The sequence below is a fragment of the Schistocerca piceifrons genome, chromosome 4 (genome assembly GCF_021461385.2).
Source record: "Schistocerca piceifrons isolate TAMUIC-IGC-003096 chromosome 4, iqSchPice1.1, whole genome shotgun sequence".
NCBI lineage: Eukaryota > Metazoa > Arthropoda > Insecta > Orthoptera > Acrididae > Schistocerca > Schistocerca piceifrons.
Window position 1 is genome coordinate 191,812,292 of NC_060141.1, and position 25,019 is coordinate 191,837,310.

At 40.4% G+C, this 25,019-nt stretch overlaps 1 protein-coding gene across 1 annotated transcript in view; it reads left to right on the plus strand.

Moving 5' to 3' along the window:
- Positions 1–25,019, plus strand: part of LOC124794653 (cytoplasmic aconitate hydratase-like) — a 327,246-nt gene that overhangs the window by 57,958 nt on the left and 244,269 nt on the right. The window contains exon 3 of the mRNA XM_047258177.1: positions 19,302–19,468. Within this exon, the coding sequence (XP_047114133.1) occupies positions 19,302–19,468 (167 nt within the window). The remainder of the gene's footprint in view (positions 1–19,301; positions 19,469–25,019) is intronic.

Consider the following 25,019-nt stretch of genomic DNA (forward strand, 5'->3'; position numbering starts at 1 on the left):
CTAATGCATCCCTGTCAGACTGCTCTACATATATTGACCAAATCTGTGACATCATTATCAAATTTAACCTGCACTGTCTGATTCCAATATAAATCCTGTATACAGCGGATATCTTTCTCATCTATATCAATTCTTTTGAGAATTTACACAAGTTTATGATATTCTCTATCGATTGCTTTTTTTTGCCAATAAAACAGATGCCTACAGTTTTACCATGATTATAGCAGTTTTGTACTAGAATTTGTAGTGCGACTATTGCTTCTCTTGCACCTACACCTTTCCTAAATCCAAACTGTGTCTCACTAATGAATTTCTCACATTTTTCGTATAGCCTTTGATGGAGGACTCTCAGAAATATTTTCAGAGAATAGCTCTTAAGACTAATGAGTCTGTGATCTTCACGCATTCCTCTTCTTTGGTAAGGGAATGAAAGTTGATAATAGCCATTTGGCAGGGTAATGACCGGTGTTGTAAATTTCGTTAAACAGTTTGTGTAAGACTTTGATGCCTTCTTCATCAAGCAGTTTATTAAGTTTGATTGGAATTTCATCAGGCCTTGTGGCTTTATTAATTTTTGAGTTTTTGATGCCTTTCTCGATTTCTTCTTTCATGATTGGTGGTCCTGTTAAATTGTTGTTGAAGTCTCAACATTTGGCCTATCATTTGAAAATAGGTTCTTAATGTAGTCTTCCCATATCTCTTTCTTCTCAATGGTATCTAGAACTATTTTTTATTTTTGTTTTTTCGTCTATATATCCCAGCAGTTTCTTTTAACTTTTTATGTAAGTTAAAATTGTCATGTGAAGCTTGCAAGCTTTCAATTTCTTCACATTCATGTTGTAGCCATTCATTTTTTGCTGCTCTAATCTTTCATCTTATGAGTTTCTGGATATTATTGTACTTAGTTTGATCCAACTGGGCTTTATACATCACTGTTCATCCACCAATGAAAGTATTTAATCAGTCATCCATTTCTGTTTTTGATCTCTTGTTTTATATCCTATTTTGTCTCGAGCAGTGGTTAGCATAATGTTTTTCATCTCTTCCCATACTCTGGTACTGTTTCCTTGGTTAGTCAGAGGTTTCATTGTCACAATTTAATTGTTGATGTTCTTGCGAACTTCCCTTCTTAGTTCAGGCTGTTTGAGTTTTTCATAAGCTATCTTCCTTTGTGGTGTTGGTTTTTTGTGTTTTCCAAGTTTTGTTTGTAGAGAAGCTACTAATAGTGTATGGTCAGATGGAACAACTGCTCCAGGATAAGTGGATGCTCTTGTAACTGAAGTTCCAAAATGCTTATTAATGAAAATATAGTCTATCTGGTTACAGATTGGCATTGAAATCTCCCATTATTGTATTAATTTCGTGATGTTTTGTAAGGGCAAACACTTCTTTGACTTGTTAATAGAAAGAGTCCGTATAGTGCTTTATTTACTGAGTGGGAGCTGCTCCTCGCCCTTGCACATTATCCTGACACAGTTCCTGGGCCAGATTACATCCATGCTCAGATGATTAAACATCTCTCATTGGACTACCATTGACATCTCCTTGTCATCTTTGACCACATCTGGAGCGATGGTGTATTCAGTGGCAGGAGAGCCATATCGTTCCAGTCTCAAACCTGGTAAAAACCCACTTGATGTGGATAGCTATCAGCCTCGCCAATAGTCTTTGTAAGCTGCTAGAATGTATGGTGAGTCAGCAGTTGTGTTGGCTCTTGGAGCCCCAGGGTTCCATGGTCACTCTACCACAGATTACTTAGTGTCCCTTGAGTCTGCCGTCCAAACACCCTTTTCCAGACGCCAACATTTGGTAGCCCTCTTTTTTGATTTAAGGAAAGCCTATGACACAACCTGGCGACACCATATCTTCGTCACATTACATGAGTGGGGTCTCTGGGGCCTGCTCCTCATTTTTATCCAAAATTTCCTGTCGGTCCATACTTTCCTTGTCAAAGTTCATGCCTCCCTGTTTTTCCCCCCAAATCCAGGAGAATGGGGTCCCGCACGGCTTATTATTGAGTCTCTCTTTATTTTCAGTAGCCATTAATGGTCTAGCAGCAGCAGTGGGGCCGTCCGTCTCACCCTATCTATATGCTGATGACTTTATCATTTCCTGCTGCTCCTCCAGCACTGGTGTTGCTGAGCGATGCGTACAGAGTGCCATCCACAAGGCACAGTCATGGGCTCTAACCAATGGCTTCTAGTTTTCTGCCACGAAGTCGTGCGTCATACACTTCTGTCGGCATCATACCATTCGTCTGGAACCAGACCTTTACCTTGAAGATGATCCACTCACTGTAGTGGAGACATATTGATTCCTAGGACTAGTTTTTGACGCCCGATTGATTTGGCTTCCTCATCTTCACCATCTTAAGTGGAAGTGCTAGCAGCATCTTAATGCCTTCTGCTGCCTGAGCAACACCAATTAGGGCGCAGACCACTCTACACTGATGTGGCTCTACAGAGCCATTGTTCAGTCCCACCTTGAATATAGGAGTCTGATTTATGGTTCAGCAGAACCCTCAGCATTGCAATACTAGACCAATTCACCACTGTGGGGTTCGACTAGTGACAGGAGCTTTTAGGACGAGTCCGGTGATCAGCCTACTGGTGGAGGCTGGAGTCCCTCCATCGCAGGTTAGGCACAACAACTGCTCACCAGTTATGTTGCACACATTCATAGCCCTCCTGAACATCCAAATTACTGTCTCCTCTACCCAACCACGGTGGTTCATCTCCTGCATTGGCAGCTCAGATCAGGGATTATGATCACTGTTCGTGTCCGATCTCTTCTGTCTCAACTGGAATCTTTCCTTTTTACCACCTGTCCTCCAGGTCCATTCGCATAGATCTCCATGGTGCAGCTTTGGCTGGACTTTTCACATGACCCTAAGGACTCTGTTCTTCCTGAGGCTCTACGCTGTCACTTTCTCTCAATTCTTGACGCGTCCCAGGGCTCCGAAGTAGTCTACACAGATGGTTCGATCGTTGATGGTCACTTGGATTAGTCACTTATGCTCACACAGGACACATTGAACAGTGCTTCTTGCCGTATGGCTGCAGTGTGTTCACTCCCATGCTCTGGAGCACATCCAGTCCTGCTCCGGTGCGTCCTTGCCTGTAGTGACTCCTTGAGCAGCTTACAAGCCATTGATCAGTGCTACCCTCACCATCCTTTGGTAGCGACCATCCAGGGGTCTCTCTGTGCCGTGGAATGGTTCTGTCATTCAGTGGTGTTTGTGTGGACCCGAGACATGTTGGAATCCCAGGTAATGAGCTTGCTGACAGACTGGTCAAACAAGCTACCCGGAAACCACTTGCGGATATCGGCATCTCTGAAACTAGTCTGCGCTTGGTGTTACGCCAAAAGGTTTTACACATTTGGGATACGGAATGGCATAACCTACGAATGCCCAATAAACTCCATGCCATAAAGGAGAGGCAGTCCTCCATGCGGGCCTCTTTCAGGGACTCTGTAGTCCTCTGCTGGCTCTGCATTGGCCATGCTTGGCTGACCCAAGACTATCTCCTTCGCCTTGAAGACCTGCCTCAGTGTTGGTGTGGTGGCCGGTTGACGGCGGCCCACATTCTGTTGCACTGTCATACTTCAGCTGCCCTGCGACAGAATTATCAGTTACTGGACATGCTACATTAGTTTTAGCTGACAGTGCCTCACAGGCTGATTTAGTTTTACTTTTTATTTGTGAAGTTTTTTTAATTATTCTAAGTTTTAGTGCATGTCCTTTGTCAACCTGTGTTTGCTACCCTAGTGCTTTTTGGCTGGAGGTTTTAATGTGTTGCAGATGGCTGGCTTATTGTTTCTTTTTCTCGCGATCAGCCAGCCATGGTCATCTGCTCTCTTGCTTTAATTGCTTCTACCTGTTTCTTGTGTGTCTGTGGTTTTCTTGTCTTATTTTGTCCATAGTAATGTTTGTTGCTCTCTATAGTTCTTGTGATTTTCCTTTCTGCAGGGTTTGTGTGGTATTTATTTTACCCCTCGTGGAATAGTTTTACAGCAATAAGGGACTGATGACCAAGCCATTTACAACCCCCCCCCCCCCCCCCCACCACCACCACCACTGCTGCCCTTGAAACCAACCAACTAGTCCCCCTCTGGAGATACATAAATGTGTTCTCTTTGACAAACGTACAATGCCAACAACTGCCCTCCCAGAGTCAGCATAGTTTTTTGGTAGACTTTGTAACACCTGAGATCAAGACAGTGGTCTTGTGGGATCTGGGTTTCCTTCAGAACAGTTTTGCTGGGTACAGTGTTATTAGATAAGCTCGGTGAGATGATGGACACTGCTTTTTTTTCAGTTCCATTAGATAACTGCTGCATGTATTGTCAGGAGTGCAGGGAAGAGGTCAGTGGAGTGAATTTACATCCCAATTCATTGTCAGGTAATACCATCAGTCATGAGTGTTTGCTATTAATCTGTAAAATTCTGAGAGTTACATTGAGGGACTTGGGACCATTGGGGTTACTCGATCCATCTTCCCTTAAGTTTCCTTCTTCTTTCTGTATTCATATGGGATTTTAATTCGAACCGGGAAATTGTTGGCATGTTCCTGGAACTGAATATGAAGAGATCATGTGATCATGTGTGACACACAAATGCTGACTTTATTTTTATTTAATTGTGACCAGTTTGTCATAAACAAAGTTCACAGTCGTATATGAAAAAAAAAGAAAAAAAGATTGTAATGTCAAAATGCATGAAGGAAATGACCTATAAAGTCACAAGATTATTTTGAATGTAACAGAAAAATTACTAGAATGAAATTTTCACTCTGCAGCTGAGTATGCATTGACATGAAACTTCCTGGCAGATTAAAACTGTGTACCTGAGAGAGACTCAAACTCAGGACCTTTGCCCTTCATGGCCTGCAGTGCACCTCTACTGCAGAGTGAAAATTTCATTCTGGAAATATCCCCCAGGCTGTGGCTAAGCCATATCTCTGCAATATCCTTTCTTCCAGGAATTCTAGTTCTGCAAGGTTCGCAGAAGAGCTTCTGTGAAGTTTGGAAGGTAGGAGACGAGATACTGGCAGAAAAAATACTTTTGTCGAAAAATTAATTGGCAGCCAACACTAAATATCAGACCTAAAAGTATTACCCATTTCAGACATTACAAGTAGGCCTATGATATCTGTGTGAAGAGCAACTGACTGAAGTGAACCAACACAAGACATTCACTGACATTACAGGGCCAGAAGTTGTAGTAAACAGTTCAAAGACCAAAGACCACAAAGGTATTACATTTGTATCCAGGATGAAGAGAACACTAAACATACATATCTTAACAAAATTTTATTCCAAGTAAACATTTTCAAAAAGACAAAGTAATAAACATTTCAAATTTCATTACATAAGGATTTTTTTCATTCACATATTTAATTACTCTAAGGTAACATCTTCATCATAATAGAGACTACAGAGTAACATCTTTATAGTAAAATATAACAGTCATTAGAATGGGATAAATACCATACTGCAAATATCTATTTCATGCTAATGTATGTAGCTAAAAGGTATTAGTTCAATTTACAGATTGTTCAGGAAAAAGTAACATCCAGTAACATAGCAACTACTAAACCCAATATCTAAAACATCTTCAGCAAAGTTAATCAGAAATGGTCAGTCACAATCATGTGAAATGATAACAGGTATGACCTGTAAGAGGGCTATCCCATAGCATAGTCAGGATCATTACCCTTCAGATGTGATACGCTAATAGCATATCAAATTAACAGAGTATACATTCACATGCAGCTTTACTGTATGATTACATGATGATGGCGTCCTCTTGGGTAAAATATTCCGGAGGTAAAATAGTCCCCCATTCGGATCTCCGGGCGGGGACTACTCAAGAGGACGTCGTTATCAGGAGAAAGAAAACTGGCGTTCTACGAATCGGAGCGTGGAATGTCAGATCCCTTAATTGGGCAGGTAGGTTAGAAAATTTAAAAAGGGAAATGGATAGGTTAAAGTTAGATATAGTGGGAATTAGTGAAGTTCGGTGGCAGGAGGAACAAGACTTTTGGTCAGGTGAATACAGGGTTATAAATACAAAATCAAATAGGGGTAATGCAGGAGTAGGTTTAATAATGAATAAAAACAAAGGAGTGCGGGTAAGCCACTACAAACAGCACAGTGAATGCGTTATTGTGGCCAAGATAGACACGAAGCCCACGCCCACTACAGTAGGACAAGTTTATATGCCAACTAGCTCTGCAGATGATGAAGAAATTGATGAAATGTGTGATGAGATAGAAGAAATTATTCAGGTAGTGAAGGGAGACGAAAATTTAATAGTCATGGGTGACTGGAATTCGAGTGTAGGAAAAGGGAGAGAAAGAAACATAGTAGGTGAATATGGATTGGGGGACAGAAATGAAAGAGGAAGCCGCCTGGTCGAATTTTGCACAGAGCACAACATAATCATGACTAACACTTGGTTTAAGAATCATGAAAGAAGGTTGTATACATGGAAGAACCCTGGAGATACTAAAAGGTATCATGTAGATTATATAATGGTAAGACAGAGATTTAGGAACCAGGTTTTAAATTGTAAGACATTTCCAGGGGCAGATGTGGACTCTGACCACAATCTATTGGTTATGACCTGTAGATTAAAACTGAAGAAACTGCAAAAAGGTGGGAATTTAAGGAGATGGGACCTGGATAAACTAAAAGAACCAGAGGTGGTACAGAGATTCAGGGAGAGCATAAGGGAGCAATTGACAGGAATGGGGGAAATAAATACAGTAGAAGAAGAATGGGTAGCTTTGAGGGATGAAGTAGTGAAGGCAGCAGAGGATCAAGTAGGTAAAAAGACGAGGGCTAGTAGAAATCCTTGGGTAACAGAAGAAATATTAAATTTAATTGATGAAAGGAGAAAATATAAAAATGCAGTAAGTGAAACAGGCAAAAAGGAATACAAACGTCTCAAAAATGAGATCGACAGGAAATGCAAAATGGCTAAGCAGGGATGGCTAGAGGACAAATGTAAGGATGTAGAGGCCTATCTCACTAGGGGTAAGATAGATACCGCCTACAGGAAAATTAAAGAGACCTTTGGAGATAAGAGAACGACTTGTATGAATATCAAGAGCTCAGATGGAAACCCAGTTCTAAGCAAAGAAGGGAAAGCAGAAAGGTGGAAGGAGTATATAGAGGGTCTATACAGGGGCAATGTACTTGAGGACAGTATTATGGAAATGGAAGAGGATGTAGATGAAGATGAAATGGGAGATATGATACTGCGTGAAGAGTTTGACAGAGCACTGAAAGACCTGAGTCGAAACAAGGCCCCCGGAGTAGACAATATTCCATTGGAACTACTGACGGCCGTGGGAGAGCCAGTCCTGACAAAACTCTACCATCTGGTGAGCAAGATGTATGAAACAGGCGAAATACCCTCAGACTTCAAGAAGAATATAATAATTCCAATCCCAAAGAAAGCAGGTGTTGACAGATGTGAAAATTACCGAACTATCAGCTTAATAAGTCACAGCTGCAAAATACTAACACGAATTCTTTACAGACGAATGGAAAAACTAGTAGAAGCCAACCTCGGGGAAGATCAGTTTGGATTCCGTAGAAACACTGGAACACGTGAGGCAATACTGACCTTACGACTTATCTTAGAAGAAAGATTAAGGAAAGGCAAACTTACGTTTCTAGCATTTGTAGACTTAGAGAAAGCTTTTGACAATGTTGACTGGAATACTCTCTTTCAAATTCTAAAGGTGGCAGGGGTAAAATATAGGGAGCGAAAGGCTATTTACAATTTGTACAGAAAGCAGATGGCAGTTATAAGAGTCGAGGGACATGAAAGGGAAGCAGTGGTTGGGAAGGGAGTAAAACAGGGTTGTAGCCTCTCCCCGATGTTGTTCAATCTGTATATTGAGCAAGCAGTAAAGGAAACAAAAGAAAAATTCGGAGTAGGTATTAAAATTCATGGAGAAGAAATAAAAACTTTGAGGTTCGCCGATGACATTGTAATTCTGTCAGAGACAGCAAAGGACTTGGAAGGGCAGTTGAATGGAATGGACAGTGTCTTGAAAGGAGGATATAAGATGAACATCAACAAAAGCAAAACGAGGATAATAGAATGTAGTCTAATTAAGTTGGGTGATGCTGAGGGAATTAGATTAGGAAATGAGGCACTTAAAGTAGTAAAGGAGTTTTGCTATTTGGGGAGCAAAATAACTGATGATGGTCGAAGTAGAGAGGATATAAAATGTAGGCTGGCAATGGCAAGGAAAGCGTTTCTGAAGAAGAGAAATTTGTTAACATCCAGTATAGATTTAAGTGTCAGGAAGTCATTTCTGAAAGTATTCGTATGGGGTGTAGCCATGTATGGAAGTGAAACATGGACGATAAATAGTTTGGACAAGAAGAGAATAGAAGCTTTCGAAATGTGGTGCTACAGAAGAATGCTGAAGATTAGATGGGTAGATCACATAACTAATGAGGAAGTATTGAATAGGATTGGGGAGAAGAGAAGTTTGTGGCACAACTTGACCAGAAGAAGGGATCGGTTGGTAGGACATGTTCTGAGGCATCAAGGGATCACCAATTTAGTATTGGAGGGCAGCGTGGAGGGTAAAAATCGTAGAGGGAGACCAAGAGATGAATACACTAAGCAGATTCAGAAGGATGTAGGTTGCAGTAGGTACTGGGAGATGAAAAGGCTTGCACAGGATAGAGTAGCATGGAGGGCTGCATCAAACCAGTCTCAGGACTGAAGACCACAACAACAACAACATTCACATAATCATAAGGAAGGACTTTGAAGGATACAAACAATTGTCATAATGTTTATGTTAAGAGTGGCTTATCACCAGTGTCATTTGCGATCAAAAACCTACTAAAATGGAGAACAAATGCCGTCTGTTTAGTGAAAACATAAAACTATTACTGTAATATAGTCAACAAACTTAGGGCAGTCACATAGTGTAAATAACCAATTCATGCTGACATAGAAAGCCAGAAAGTAGAAGACCTACTCATGGATAAAACAAAAACTTTTAGCAACTTTAAGTAACAGCAATCACAATATTTGTCACCTAATCAAAAAGTCAACGTACCTGTGTCTGAGGCAATATCACATTCATTAATCGTATGAGGATCAATGATGAGATATGACCATCTAGAAAGTTAACCAAATTAGAAACAGCATTATAAGCATATTAACTGTGATACACCTCATAACATAACATGAAACAAAATATCTAACATATAACAATGAGTATAAAACAATTGGGATTATAAGTAACTTATATAATGTTTGTCGTGAACACCTCATATTGACATAATCAGGATCATAATCCTTCAGAAATCATGTACTAATGAACAACAAAAAGTATACATTCACATAATCATTTGCAAGAACTTTGAAGGATATAAGCAATTGCCATAATGTTTATCAGGAGTGCCTCCCCCATAATGCCAATTATCACTAAAAAGACTTCAAGAACAAAGCATAAATACAGTTTATTAAGTACAAGTAAAACATAAAAATTATAAAAATATAGTCAATGATCTTAGGGCAGTCACATAATGTAATTAACCACTAATGTGCTTATGATGCTGTGTTAGAGAGTGGCATCCCTCAGGGCTCTGTGTTGAGTGTTCCTCATTGCCATAAATGGACTAGTTGCCTCTGTCAGCCATTGGTCACCCTTGCGCTGTATGTCGATGACTTTTGCATTTGATTTAGCTCCCAAACTGTAGCCTTGGCTCTACACTAGCCCCAAGATGCCATCTAAGGGCCTTGGCTTGGACTTTTTCCCATGACTTCTAATTCTCTCTCAAGAAAATTTGAGCCCTACGTTTCTGTCATCACACCAGAGTCCATGGCCCAGAACTGTACTTGGGTACTCAGAATGTGGCATTGTTGCACAGTACTGAATTTTGGGACTTCTCACATAAAAAGCTGACATGGCTGCCCCTATTTGTCAATTAAAGACTAGCTGCATGCGAAAGCTAAATGCTATGTGCTTGCTTGTTCACATCTCTTCAGGTGCAGAACACACTAATCCCATCCACATTTACTCTGCCCCGGACTCGTTCTCATTGGGCTCTGGTTGCTAGGTTTATGACCCAGTGGCACTTATAGTGTTGAAATTGTTGGACCCAGTCCATCATCATAGAGTGAGACTGGGCTCTGGTGCTTTCTGAACTAGTGACATCTCCTTGCCAAAGCAGGGATCTTCCCTCTTCAGTTCAGACAGTAACACCTCTTGCTCGCGTATGCAATCACCATCCAACAGTTTTCTGCAAACCTGACACCTACGTTCAAAGTGGGCTTATCAGTTTGAATGTGAATGCTGAAGACGCTCAGCTGGGACCACCACCTAACCTTCTAGAGAAGCACTCCATGTTTTCTTGCACTTGCATCCCTTGCCCTCTTCTTCCTGTCTCTTGTGTAGTACCCAGACCATGAATTAGGTCCAATCCATTTAAAGGATATAAAGTTTCATTCACCTTAATGACCTTTCAGCATCTGATACTATGTTCTTTAGGAGTATCAGTCTGCTACTGTCATTTACACTGATAGCTCTTTTCTGAAACCGTGGATAAGATTGGATACGCATTTACATATCACGCCAGTTTGAAACAACATATGGTGCCAGGTATGTGAAGTGATTTTATGATGGATGTGATAGTCATTAACAGAGCCCTACCTTTTATTAAACAGACTTTCTTCAACTGTGTTTTAATTTGTAGTGACTCAATGAGTAGTGTACAGGTATTCATCAGTATTACTCTTGTTACCCTGTGATATGTAGTATTCACGACTTCCTTCTGATCGTAGTTACACTTCCTGCTCTGTTGGCTTTCTTCTGGCTCCCAACTATGTGAGGATCCTGAAGAATGAACTGGCTGACCATTTGGCTAGAGATGAGATTACTCGTCCATTATTCACTTTGACAATCTCAGGTGTGGCTTTATGGGTACAAATGAGACATCTCCTCACTCAATATGGAAGAAAAACTGGTGGGCTACTGCCATTTATTATAAACTTCACATTGTCAACAAGACTACTGCTGCCTGATACTCCTCATTCCTTCCTTCCGTGTATAGTGGGTTATTTTCCCATCCTTAACACTTTGATTATAACAGACTAGCTTAGTGCCCACTGTTTCACTCGCGTAGACTGTATTGTCAGCAGAGATTTTTGTTTTGTTTTTTATTTAATCAAATTTTTATGTTCACAAATTGCAACACCTTCTAAGCTTTTCACGCTAATTAAGGCCACATAAGCGTGGTCTTTTCCAAACATACTTCTGACCAACTGGAGTCCTAAGTTTTTCTTAATCACAGCTTTTGCTTCCTTCTGGAGATACCTCCACAGCAACTTTTATCCCCTAACAAATATTGCTTTACATCCAAACGAGAAGTGAAATAATAATGTACAGAAAGTTTTGTGATTATGAAAGCATTTTTTAAAGCTAATCTACAAAAATTTAAATTTGGCTTGTCAGTTAGAAATAAAATATGTGCTTCACTGTTATTCAATCCCTAAAGGACAGAAACTCCAAGTTATTAGAGGGTGTTGCATCGTTAATAGGTACATGCATTGCCCCCCCCCCCCCCCCCTCCTGCCAATCCCCAAACACACACACAGATGACAGAACATGCCTGTCTCCCTACAGTGTGCTTAGCCATGCTCTGTACCTTTTGTTTGTGTATCTATCGACAATGCAGCACATCTGCCTTTTGGTGAGTGAACTCCTTTATTCCTAAATAATTCATAATTCTCAAAGTGAAATACCAATTTTAATAAATGTAGCTTTAATTTCTTTTTAAAGTAATGAAATATTTTCTTAATAATTTTCATTCCCTGTTGCACTCCCTTAGGGTTGTTTTCTATTCCTGAGTGAGAAGTCAAATACCAATTACCATTAAAAATCCTTTAGGAGTTCTTTAGTAATTGTTTATTTTCAAAAAAACTTTCATCCACTATTTTGTCCCCTCAGTGGTTGAATTTCCAAAGGAACATAATTATTTCCTGACTGAGAAACCAAACACCAGTTTTTTGTAGTTCTAGCGTCAAAATTCTCTTAATAGCTACATATTTTCAAAAAGCCTTTCACGCCCTATTTCACCCCCTGAGGAGTGGAATTTCGGATAATCCCTTCTTAAATGATGCCTACAGAGTAAGATCGACACTCTGTCCTAACTTTGAGTTTCTGTCCTTTAGGAGTTGAATTTCAAAAAACAGTGAAGAATGTACTTATTTTACTTCTGACAGGCCAAATTTAAATTTTAGTAGATTAGCTTTAAAAATGCTTTCATAATCAAATATTTTCATATAAAATCTAATCCCCTATTTCACCCCCTTAAGGATTCAGTTTCCAAAGACACTGAACGCATACTTTTTTATTTGTAACTGAGAAGTCCAAGATCAGTGTTCATAGATGTAGCTTTTAAAATAATTTAGTAATCCTTTAATAATGATATTTTTTTGAAAAATGGTTTCATCCGCATAGGGTTAAATTTCCAAAAATGCTGAAACACTTATTTCTTACTGAGAAACCAAATACCAGATTCATAGATCTAGCTTCAAAATTGTCTTAATAGTGACATAAAAAAAGCTCCTTCATCCTATATTTTACCCTCTTATAGTTGGAATTTCAAAAAATCCCTCTGACGACACCTGTGATTTAGGATCCACACATTCTCCAAATTTCAATTTTCATAGATCTAGCTTCAAAATTGTCTTAATAGTGACATAAAAAAAGCTCCTTCATCCTATGTTTTACCCTCTTATAGTTGGAATTTCAAAAAATCCCTCTGACGACACCTGTGATTTAGGATCCACACATTCTCCAAATTTCAATTTTCTATCCTTAGCAGTTTGGGTTGGGTGGTGGTCAGTCAGTCAATCAGTCACTCAGGACATTGCCTTTTATATGTAGATACTGAAGATGGGATGGCTGTAAGAGGACACTTGCTTTGCGGCAACCACCCAACTATCTGATTATTTCTCTCACCTTATTTTATTATTATTCATTACAGTTCTAGCGTTCTCATTTTTACTAATATGTATCTCCCAGCTAGAAGGCATTCTTTACTCCGTAACTGTATTCACCCTTAAACGAGATGGCAGGAGAGGGGGGAGTTTAAGATGTGGGTGGGATGTGTCCTGCCACACATTGAGCCCTGGGAGATCCCAAGTCTACTATGGCCTATATACTGGTTACACCCATCAACTTTTACTTCTCTTTAAATTATTTCTCAGGTCTGGCATCAATATTTTTCAAGCCCTTAGTTTTACCACTCCTGCATACTTTCATAATTGGATCAAATTTCTGGCTGTAATTACTAACTCCAGATGAACTATGTCTGGGTCAAGGGGCTAGTGACCTCGTTCTTTAGTCCCTGAACATGGAACCAACAATGAACCAACCATTGTAATTTACTAGAGTATATTATTGAAATATTCATTGAACCAATTGCTATCTTTGAAAATATTGATAATCATAATTTGTTTAGTAGTTGACAATGTGGTATTAATATCAATATGTTTTGTAAATATTTTCAGATTAAAGCACACCACTCACCAGAAAAGAAGAGTGTTGAGTTTTTGATAGGCATACACAAAAGAAAGAAAACTGATCCTTACTTGAGCTAGAGTAATTGCCCATGCATGCTGTCATGTTCTCTCTCTCTCTCTCTCTCTCTCTCACTCTCACATGCACCTTTGCCCCCTACCAACCCTGGGAATGTGGGAAGGGAGGGGTGGCAAGTATATGTATGGTCAAGCATGCATGCGATGCACGATTGTTGGGAGTCAGTGGGGAGTGGTACATTCTGAAGGTGAGTTGGGAATGGGTGACAGGGCGGAGGAAGGGGAAACTGTTGGGTGGAGGGTTAGAGACAGACAGTATATGTAAATGACCTAGTAGATAGTGTCGGAAGTTCCATGCGGCTTTTCCCGGATGATGCTGTAGTATACAGAGAAGTTGCAGCATTAGAAAATTGTAGTGAAATGCAGGAAGATCTGCAGCGGATAGGCACTTGGTGCAGGGAGTGGCAACTGACCCTTAACATAGACAAATGTAATGTATTGCGAATACATAGAAAGAAGGATCCTTTATTGTATGATTATATGATAGCGGAACAAACACTTGGTAGCAGTTACTTCTGTAAAATATCTGGGAGTATGCGTGCGGAACGATTTGAAGTGGAATGATCATATAAAATTAATTGTTGGTAAGGCGGGTACCAGGTTGAGATTCATTGGGAGAGTCCTTAGAAAATGTAGTCCATCAACAAAGGAGGTGACTTACAAAACACTCGTTCGACCTATACTTGAGTATTGTTCATCAGTGTGGGATCCGTACCAGATCGGGTTGACGGAGGAGATAGAGAAGATCCAAAGAAGAGCGGCGCGTTACGTCACAGGGTTATTTGGTAAGCGTGATAGCGTTACGGAGATGTTTAGCAAACTCAAGTGGCAGACTCTGCAAGAGAGGCGCTCTGCATCGCGGAGTAGCTTGCTGTCCAGGTTTCGAGAGGGTGCGTTTCTGGATGAGGTATCGAATATACTGCTTCCCCCTACTTATACCTCCCGAGGAGATCACGAATGTAAAATTAGAGAGATTAGAGCGTGTACGGAGGCTTTCAGACAGTCGTTCTTCCCGCGAACCATACGCGACTGGAACAGGAAAGGGAGGTAATGACAGTGGCACGTAAAGTGCCCTCTGCCATACACCGTTGGGTGGCTTGCGGAGTATAAATGTAGATTTAGATGTAGATGTAGATATCAGAGACCCATGGTACAACAATGGGCACCCGCATTGTGCCATCCTATGCCAGCCTATTCATGAACCATCTAGTGGAATCCTTCCAAATGACCCAGAATCCCAAACCCATCACCTGATTCAGATTCACTGATGACATCTTCATGATCTGGACTGGGAGTGTGGATGTCCTATCAACATTCCTCCAGAATCTCAACTTCTCACCCATTTGCATCACCTGCTCCTCACCCCAACCAAACAAGCCAGCTTTCTCATGTCGACTTCAATCTCAAGTATGTCCATCTCAATACCTCCACCCATATCAAAGATACCAGTGACTTATGCTCTGATATAGCATTATGTATGTATAGGAGGTAGTAGTTGATTGACATAGGTGAGGCACCAAAGTTGGGATTTTTTTTCTGGCATTCTGCAATACATTTAAAGACCTGTAATACATAAGATCTCAGGGCATGTAGGTCTTAATTCCTATTAGGAAAAGGATTACACAAAGAACAGTGTCTTGTGAGACTCAGTTTCCTGGCATGCAAGGAAGACTGTGAGAAGTGTCTACTTGAACACAGAATGACCATTGCAATAAAAGCTTCAGTATAAAAATCAGCGGAGCACCATTAAAGCCCCCCCCCCCCCCCAAACACACACACCTGTAAGAACATAGTGTTACAGCCTGTTTTCAGGTGGGTTGGGGGGGGGGGGGGGGACTGCAATGAAGTGTTGGCATTGCGTGAAGGTTGTTCTGATAACAGATTTAAAGCACATGAGCTAATCATTTGTACACAAGACCTCTTAAAATCAATGGTAAAATATCCATAGAAGTCATTTAGTCTGTACAGTCCAAATCAATAATTGCTTCACCATTTATCAGACGACTTGCAGACAGCATTTACGAATTGCTCATCTCTTAATGGTTATTACCCAGTTTCAAAATGTCAGTAACTAAATTTCACCGCTTCGTTTCCAAATTGTGAAAAGTGGGCGGGATTGCAATGAGGTGAGTAGGGAGGGATGGGGGTGGTAGTCAACCTCATACCAGATACAATTAAAAAGGCGCAGTTACAGATTTTAATACCAAGTGATTGGCAACAATGTCTGCCATCTTATGTATCAATTACAGTAGCAGTATGGTCAGAAGACGACTGTTGCTGATTGCATTGGATTGCAGTCAAGACTTCGAATATGTAGTAAATAATACACTGTCATGAGAAGTAGTAGAGTCACAGACAGGCTCAACAAGAAGACTGCTGTTCATTTGACATTTCAGCCAAAAGGCCTTCTTCTAAAGGAGAAACACACGCATTACTGCAAGCACAAAACTCTCTCTCTCTCTCTCTCTCTCTCTCTCTCTCTCTCTCTCTCTCTCTCTCTCTCTCTCTTTGTGGCCAGATGTTCCTGTTACTATTCTACTATTCCAGGTAACGTTCAGCACATGATCATGTGATCACACACCCAGAATAATTTTATTGATGTTTGTAACGCTGCAGTGAGACCTTTATGTATATAATGTTACTCAAGATCATAAAATCATACCAAATTCTATGACTACTTTTCAATGCTAAGCTAACATGGATGCCTCACATTTATCGTCTTAAACAGAAGGCCAAGAAATAACTTGCCCTACACTGCCTCAAAATCACTTCCTGGGGGTGGTGATAGCTATGTCCTTCTTAGACTGCTATCACATTATCCTGCTTCGGACTAGGGAAGTCTGGTTTATGAATAAGTGCTATGTCTTTTTAATCCATTTCATCATTGTGAGGTTACACTTGCAATCAATGCCTTTCAGAGGGGCCTCTTGACAGGAATGAGGATTCTCCTCTTATCTATTTCATGATTCTAACTATTAACCATAAAGTTTATTACAGTCAATGCCTACTTAGTGGCTATTCCGATTCTGACTGATTAGCCTTTATCAATAGCAGCATAAAAAATGAAGCTGCATGTTTTATATTTTAATAACTACACAACAGTTGCTATACAACAATTGTATAGCACATGCTGGATGCTGGCAAAATTTTGCTGTCACAGTGCAAATGAACATAGATTGTGTAAAAGTGCGTGAAGTGATATAGCAACTGGCCATCAGAATGGAAGCAGACAGATGGACACTAATGAAGATAGCCATTCGTACTTTCACAAGCCAGCACCCAACATTATGCTAGAAATAATGATGTAACTTCAGAAACCACCTGAAGATGAAACTGAAAAGGTTCGAAAGCCAGTTCATGAAATAATAAATAATTAGTCAAGAAAGTGACTGGTAGCAGTTTTGTATATTTACATTCAATTAAGTCACGGGTTCTAAAATATCCACAATGGATAAGCTTAACCCATCAATATATATTCTGAAACATGTTTTCCAGTTCATAAAATATGCTCCACTAATGAAGAGACACCATAACTTTAATAGAGTGCAAACTTTTACTGCTACAAGCCAAAATCAGAAGGTAGCCAACTCATTTTAATTTATCTTTAAGCAGTGAGCTGATCCATATCCATCAATTTCCCTGTGATCACATGCATATCATGCTACTTCTCTTTTGTGTGCTGTGCCCACCTCTCCCACTGCCTTTTCGTCTTTCCTCTTCCATGCTCACTGAGCAGGATCTCCAGATGTCAAAGATGTAATATACTGGGCTCACATTTGGGCAAACAACAGTTCGAATCCCTGTCCAGTTATCCGTGTTTTTGTGATTTTGCTAAATTGTTGAAGGTGAGGGCTAAGATGGCACTTTCAAAGTAGCATAGCTGATTTCCTTCCTCTAAGAAATCTTGTACTCTGTTGGCAATGGGATCTTAAACTTTTCTTTTTTTTTTTCTGCCATGCTTTCCTATGTCTTCTCTGTGCGCTTGTGCTTGTGATTGTAGGTGGGAGGCGGAAGCGATGGTGTGTGGGCATCACATGTAGCAAACGTTGTTGTGTGGCCTTTCAGTGCTCTCCACTGAAGAAGCTTATAATCACAAAATTTGTGGGCTATTAGTTTATATATCTCTTTAAAAAAATGAACAAGTTCCAGTAGCACATCTGCTCTGAGGGTTCTGTATGAACTTAATTATGTATACAAATAATAACAATAATGATTTGTCTTGCTAAGTGGCCTGGTGCTAGTGTTTCTATTGGATGCTGCTTCAGCGATGTGTGTGCCCCTAACCAGCCCCCGTTACCCAAACGGAGAAAGGGGACCTACAGTTTAACGTGGAATCAAACCACATGCTGTTTCTGGTTACTCACCTCATTATTGAGAGGTGAAGGCTAGGTTAAAATGAAGACTGAAAAATCCGTGGTCCAAACAAGATTTGACTGTGTTACATTTGAGTTTCCATGCATGCTCATTACCATACCACCATCAGGCCTATCACTTAGGTAGATAATTCATCCAAAGGTTTTGAACAGTGAAGTTGTGTGTATCTAAATATGTGACAGGTATGGCGGTATCTTTTGATTTCACTGACGTTGAAGCTTAAATTATCTACACCGCTGAGGGACCAGTGACCTTAGTGTTTAACGTAAATTTCAACTGGATACTTCTGCCCACTCCTGAGGAGGCGGGCTTGACAGACGGACAAATTACAAAGGGGTGCTGTGAGGTTCTCTTAGACAACATAGTGATGATAATGAATATCCAACATAGCTTGCTAGGTACCCATCTGAACAGTTGCCTGTCATGTGGTTCAGTCTTAAGATTTGAAATCAGTCTAAAGGGAAAAAATAATCCTGAATGTCAAAGATAGGCAACTTGATTAGCAGTATACATTTTAATTATATTAGCCATTGTGCTGAGATGCAAATTACATATTTTTCTATTTTAGTTATCTAGTTCCAAGTCTACCAGATATGTCTGAACGTACTGTATTTTGTGTCATAATAATATGGTGAGTTACTATGAATTCTTGGTGTACTAAACACAATACTTAAAACATAAACTTTTTGACTCGGACAGAAAAGCTTCCTAATACCAACACCATTGCCAGAAAAGCAACTGATGTATTTAATGTGCTGCAGAGAATGTATTGGCAAGAAGAAATGTGTATTTCCCAATAATAATAATAATAATAATAATAATAATAATAATAATTTGTGAAAGAAAAACGCTCAGCCTAGAAGTTAACGTGGAATAACGAAATAGACTGTGGCAGCAGGACTTTCTAACTTATGACAAGTCAGATGTATGATTTTGAAGGAATGATATTTCCAGCACATAGACTGTAATGGGGATAAAACACAAATGAGAGAAGACTGATGCTCATGAATGAACCTCCAGGCAAAATTCCATTTATGGAAATGAACAAGAAAAAGTGGGTTGGGGGAGGGGATGGGGAGATTTTGCGTACAGGCAGAGATAAACAGCTTACTCGGAGAATAACTAAGGGAATGCTGCTTTGCTAATTCCCTGCTGTCCCTCTCTCTCATTTCTCTTTCTATCTGTTGCCTTGTTACAATATTCTCTGTCTACCTTAAACCATAAAATTGTGATGTAATACGGTAAAGTGTTAATCATTATTTTGTAATATTTTTTACAGATAAACTCCCATTCTCAGTCAGAGTCTTGCTCGAGTCTGCAGTAAGAAATTGTGACAACTTTCAAGTGAAAGAAAAAGATGTGGAAACCATTCTGGCATGGCAAGACAATCAGTCCATGGAAGGTGGCGTTGAAATTGCTTTCAAACCTGCCAGAGTAATACTCCAGGTAATATAAAGGCTTTGTGAGAGTTGTCATTTACAAAGTTTATTCCATTTGGAAATAAAATATGCATTTGAACCATTGGCTGTATCTACTCACAGTAAATTTAATTTAATTCATCAGATTGTATGGGACCATGTGAGCTGAAGTTGCTTCATCATGAAATAAATCATTAATGTTTTTCAGAAGGCTAATTACAGAATCTAAGAACCAGAACAGAATATCTCTCTCTCTCTCTCTCTCTCTCTCTCTCTCTCTCTCTCTCTCTCTCTCGCTCGCGCGTTTTTCTCTGTGTCTTTGAATATGTCTGCTTGTGTCTGTATATGTGTGGATGGATATGTGTGTGTGTGTGTGTGTGTGTGTGTGTGTGTGTGTGTGTGTGCGCGCGCGAGTGTATACCCGTCCTTTTTTTCCCCCTAAGGTAAGTCTTTCCGCTCCCGGCATTGGGATGACTCCTTACCCTCTCCCTTAAAACCCAAATCCTTTCGTCTTTCCCCCTCCTTCCCTCTTTCCTCACGAAGCAACCGTTGGTTACGAAAGCTAGAATTTTGTGTGTATGTTTGTGTTTGTTTGTGTGTCTATCGACCTGCCAGCGCTTCCATTTGGTAAGTCACATCATTATATATATATATATATATATATATATATATATATATATATAAGAAAAAAAGAGAGAGAGAGAGAGAGAGAGAGAGAGAGAGAGAGAGAGAGAGAGAGAGAGAGAGAGGAGAGGGAAACAGTCCACGTGGGAAAAATATATCTAAAAACAAAGATGATGTGACTTACCAAACGAAAGTGCTGGCAGGTCGATAGACACACAAACATACACACAAAATTCAAGCTTTCGCAACAAACGGTTGCTTCATCAGGAAAGAGGGAAGGAGAGGGAAAGATGAAAGGATGTGGGTTTTAAGGAAGAGGGTAAGGAGTCATTCCAATCCCGGGAGCGGAAAGACTTACCTTAGGGGGGAAAAAGGACAAGTATACACTCGCGCGCGCACACACACACACATCCATCCGCACATACAGACACAAGCAGACATTTGTAAAGGCCACACACACCACACACACAGAACTATAGGGGTTGCTCATCCCTGAGTTGGAAATCCCTACTGGTTGTCAGGAAGAAGTCCAAGGAACCTATGTAGCCTTGCCAGATGCAATAAGAGGATTAAATATTGCTTCATTTATTTCCTTGAATACATTCCGTTGCTGTATCTTCTTTGGAGGCTGGTGGCTTAGCAGGTTGGCGAGGAGTCGGGTAAACCCAGTTGCTGGCTAAGGCTGCCATATCTCAATGCATCAGCCTTGTGCTCAGGCTGTTGACTTCTAGTAAGTGGGTTACCGACCGTGATGTGGAAGGCATGCCCCGTCAGAAGCTCTGCATGAAGGTGACAGTGACAACAGTCTGTGTGTGTTGTTCCACACGCCGTTCTCGGCATACACTGTGAGTGTTATCCCATCAGATGCACCATAGTGTCGGATACCGTGAGGTCATCTTGAATGCTGATCCTGGCCTGCAGGTTCATTAGGCCATTTGACCCGAGCAGTGCTGGAGTTTCAAGCAGTTTGTGCCACAGGCTGGGATGATGTGGTAGGCCCATGGACTAAGCATCTGTGGCAGTTGGTACAGGAGCCTGGCTTCTATCATCAGTGGCTATGGATTCGTGGTACTCTCTTAAGATGGCAAGAGTAAGACTGGTACTGGAACAATCTCTCAAACAAGATGTTACAATACAGTAATCAGATAATTGAGTGGGAACACCATTGATCCTACAGATAGACTGATTCTAGGTTAGTGGGGTGTTGGGGAGAGACTTTGCTGTATGAAGTCATTTTATGTGACTGAATTGCTCTTATTCATTATGAGTCGTCAGTAGTCTTCAGTTTTGCTGTAGTGGCTTAATGAATTTGTCTGTGTCGTAACTGCTTTGTCAAACCTGTGATAGGTGGTGTTGTATCCTACTTAGTATTTCTTACATAATGTTAAGAGGTGTAATGGAGGCAGATTGGTCTGCACTTAATTTTTTGCTGAGCTCGCTTGTACTCACCCACAGAAGTGTTGATGTTGCAATCTTTGTGACAGACTAATTATGTTGAAATGTTTATGCCTAGCAGCTGGATCATATTGATACTTCTGTGTGCAGGAACAATGCTGTGCTTTAGAGCCTTAGAAGAATGTTCTCTTCAGTTTCCTTACTACCATGGTATTCATCAAAAATTCATCAAAAATTTTACTATTTCATTGTCTTCTAATTAATTATCTTACATACTTACATTTACTCTCAATCTTTGGGTCCTTCAATCACAACGGACAGCTTACCTTAGTTTAATATAATCTTCATAGTTCAATTTGTTATACATTTTGTCCGTTCAACACTCTTACTTGCTATTACGACTCAGTTCCATGAGAATCTCATGAACAGTTGCTTCTTTTGCACAAGTGATTTGTCATAGATAAACGTGAACCACCTCAAATAAATGCTGGTATCCTGATAACGCTAGCGTTACACTGACCATAATGATAGTCCGTTGACATTTCTCTTGATATGCTGTAGCATTTGATCTACTGAAATTTGTCCTTTCTCTGAAATGATTAATTCATCTGCTATTTGTAGCAAAGTGGGATGCAAGGTACTATTCAAGAAAGTTTGGTTTTAAATGGGTAACACAGTTTGAGGTTTTTCCGGCCAATACAAGATTGGTAGAGTCTCTACAATTATCTTGGTACCTGTATTTCTAGCAGGAAGGTGAATCTGGGTTATGGCTGTGTCATATTTGGTCATATATTGATTAGCTTCCATTTGACTGGATACAGATGGATTGTAAACCATTGGTGATGAGATTTTAAACATACTACTGAAAATTGCATGTTGATGTTTACTCTAGACCGATCTGAATAAAGCTCAATTGTACAAGGTGTACAACTTTCCTTCTGCCGTTTGCCAATAGGAGCGACAAGGTTAAGTAGCGGACGAAAGAAAAAGATCGCAGATGTCAGGCAGTTAGTTTGGACCTCGGCCAACATAACCTCATTCAAACAGTAGTTGATTTGTGTCTGCATCATAAAGTGGTTCTTGATTGAAAATGTCAGTTTACATGCCTAATTCTCGTCATTTGTGGGAGGTGTTACTGGTTTGTTTCAATGTGAAGAAAACAGCAGCTGAGTCTCTTCGAATGCTGTCAAGTACGTATGGTAAGGACACTAATAGTGAAAGAACATGTTGCCAGTGGTTTCAGTGCTTCAAGAACGGTAATTTTTACGTTGTAGTCTGGCATAGTGGTGGAAGAGTTGAAGATTAAGAATTGGAGACATTGCTGAGTGAAGACTCACGTCAAACTCTAGAGGAATTGGTACGATTAGTGGGAGTGACATAGCAAGCCATTTCAAAACATCTCAAGGCTATGGGCATGATTCAGAAAGAAGGAACTTGAGTCCCGCATGAGCTGTAACCAAGAGATGTTGAATGGCATTTGTGTGTTTGTGAACAGTTGCTTCAGAGGCAAAAACAGAAGGGATTTCTGCATCACATTGTGACTGGAAACTAAAAATGGGTTCATTACAATAACCCTAAACACACAAAGTCGTGGGTATATCCAGGCCATGCTTCCACGTCGATGGCCAAACCGAATATCCAGAATATTCACGGCTCCAAGATCATGCTCTGCAGTTGGTGGGACCAACTCGGTGTCGTGTACCATGAGGTGTTAAAACCAAGTGGAACAATCACAGGTGATCGTTATTGAATGCAATTAATGCTTTTGAGTAGAGCATTAAGACAAGTGGCCGCAATACAGCGAGAGGCATGATAAAGTGATTTTGCAACACGACCCCACGTGGCAAAAGAGGTCAGAATGTACGTGGAAACATTAAAATGGGAAGTCCTACCCCACCTGCCGTATTTTCCAGATATTGCTCCCTCTATCACCTGTTTAGATCAATGGCGCATGGCCTGGCTGACGAACACTTCTGATCTCATGAAGTAGTCACAAATTGGATCGATTCGTGGATCACTTCAAAAGATGAGCAACTTTTTCGACGTGGGATTCGTACACTGCCCGAAAGGTGGGAGAAAGTAGTGGCCAGTGATGGAAAATACTTTGAATTATACATGTGTAAACTGTTTGTTTCATTAAAGCCTCAAATGTTGGGGAAAAATGGCAGAAGCTAAGTTGTACACCATGAAGCAGCACCAAAGAACAGTGCTATATTACGTTTAACCATAGGTACACGATGTCATAACCCTTTCAGAAATTACTTTTGTACTTGCTGTAGTCCTAATAGAAACAACTGAGGTGGTGTACTTGGATGTCCATGAGTGGCATGTTGACTTGCTTATAGTACTCTTTCTGCTTCTACTCTGGCATTTTCAAAGCCATTAGCAAGTGCCCAGTGCTATCTGGGTAGTACTAGTTTCTAATCTAGTGTACTCAAATGATTTAGGATCTCTTTCAGATCTGTATAAAGTGCATAGCTTTTGTTATGTTCAACAGTCCCTGTGTTGTATGACAACTCAGTTGTTTGTGTATTTGTGGCCATTTCCTGTGATACCCCTATTGCACTATTTAAATTTGTTATGTCCTCATTATCTGCTGTCCACAATATCCTTTCTAACAGTTTTCCACCAGCATCTAGCCAACCCGTCTTCTTTCACACTGATGTTTCTGGAATTGTCCTTGTCAGTTACTGTAAATGAGCCCTAAGTTTTTTGTAGGAAAACTACAGCTCCTGACTTTCTTACCTCCCAAATACGAGGGTGAGTCAAATGAAAACATTAAATTTGTATTAACAAATCGAAATTTTGTGTCGTTATCCTGTAAGTTGGTAAGTGTGCTACAAACAGCATGCAGAATGGCCTGTAGGTGGCAGCATAGTGCAGATGCACACATACCATCGTAGTATCAGTATAAAGATGGCCGCCCCACTTGTGACTTGCACCAGGGAAGAATAGCGTTCTGTTATTCGGTTTTTGTGTAGTGAAGGTGCGAAACCTATTGAAATTCATCGACGAATGACGGTTCAGTACGGTGTGGTATGTTTGTCACAGCAGCAAGTCTACGAATGGAGTAGGAAGTTCGCAAGTGGTGTGACTTCAGTGGAAGATGCTCCTCATCCAGGTCAGGCGCAACCAGTTGTGACCCCACAGAACATTGCAGCAGTTGAAGCCATAGTGAAGGAAAACCGCTGAGTGACACTGAATGACATTGCAGCATGTTTACAGATTAGTCAAGGGTCAGCACACCACATTGTGCATCATGTGTTCCAGTTTCATAAAAAGTGTCTGCAAGATGGGTGCCACGATAGCTGACTCCTGAAATGAGAGAATGATGTGTTGATGCTTGTGAAGAACATCTTCAAAGGTGATGGCTTCCTTCCAAGAATCGTTACTGGGGACAAAACCTGGGTTCACTTCCACCAACCGGAAACGAAGGGAACGATCAAGGAATGGCGCCATTCCTCATCACCAAAACCAAAGAAGTTTCGAACAGAACCACCAGCAGGGAAGGTTATGCTGACTCTCTCTTGGGATGAAAAAGGCGTCATTTTGGAGCATTT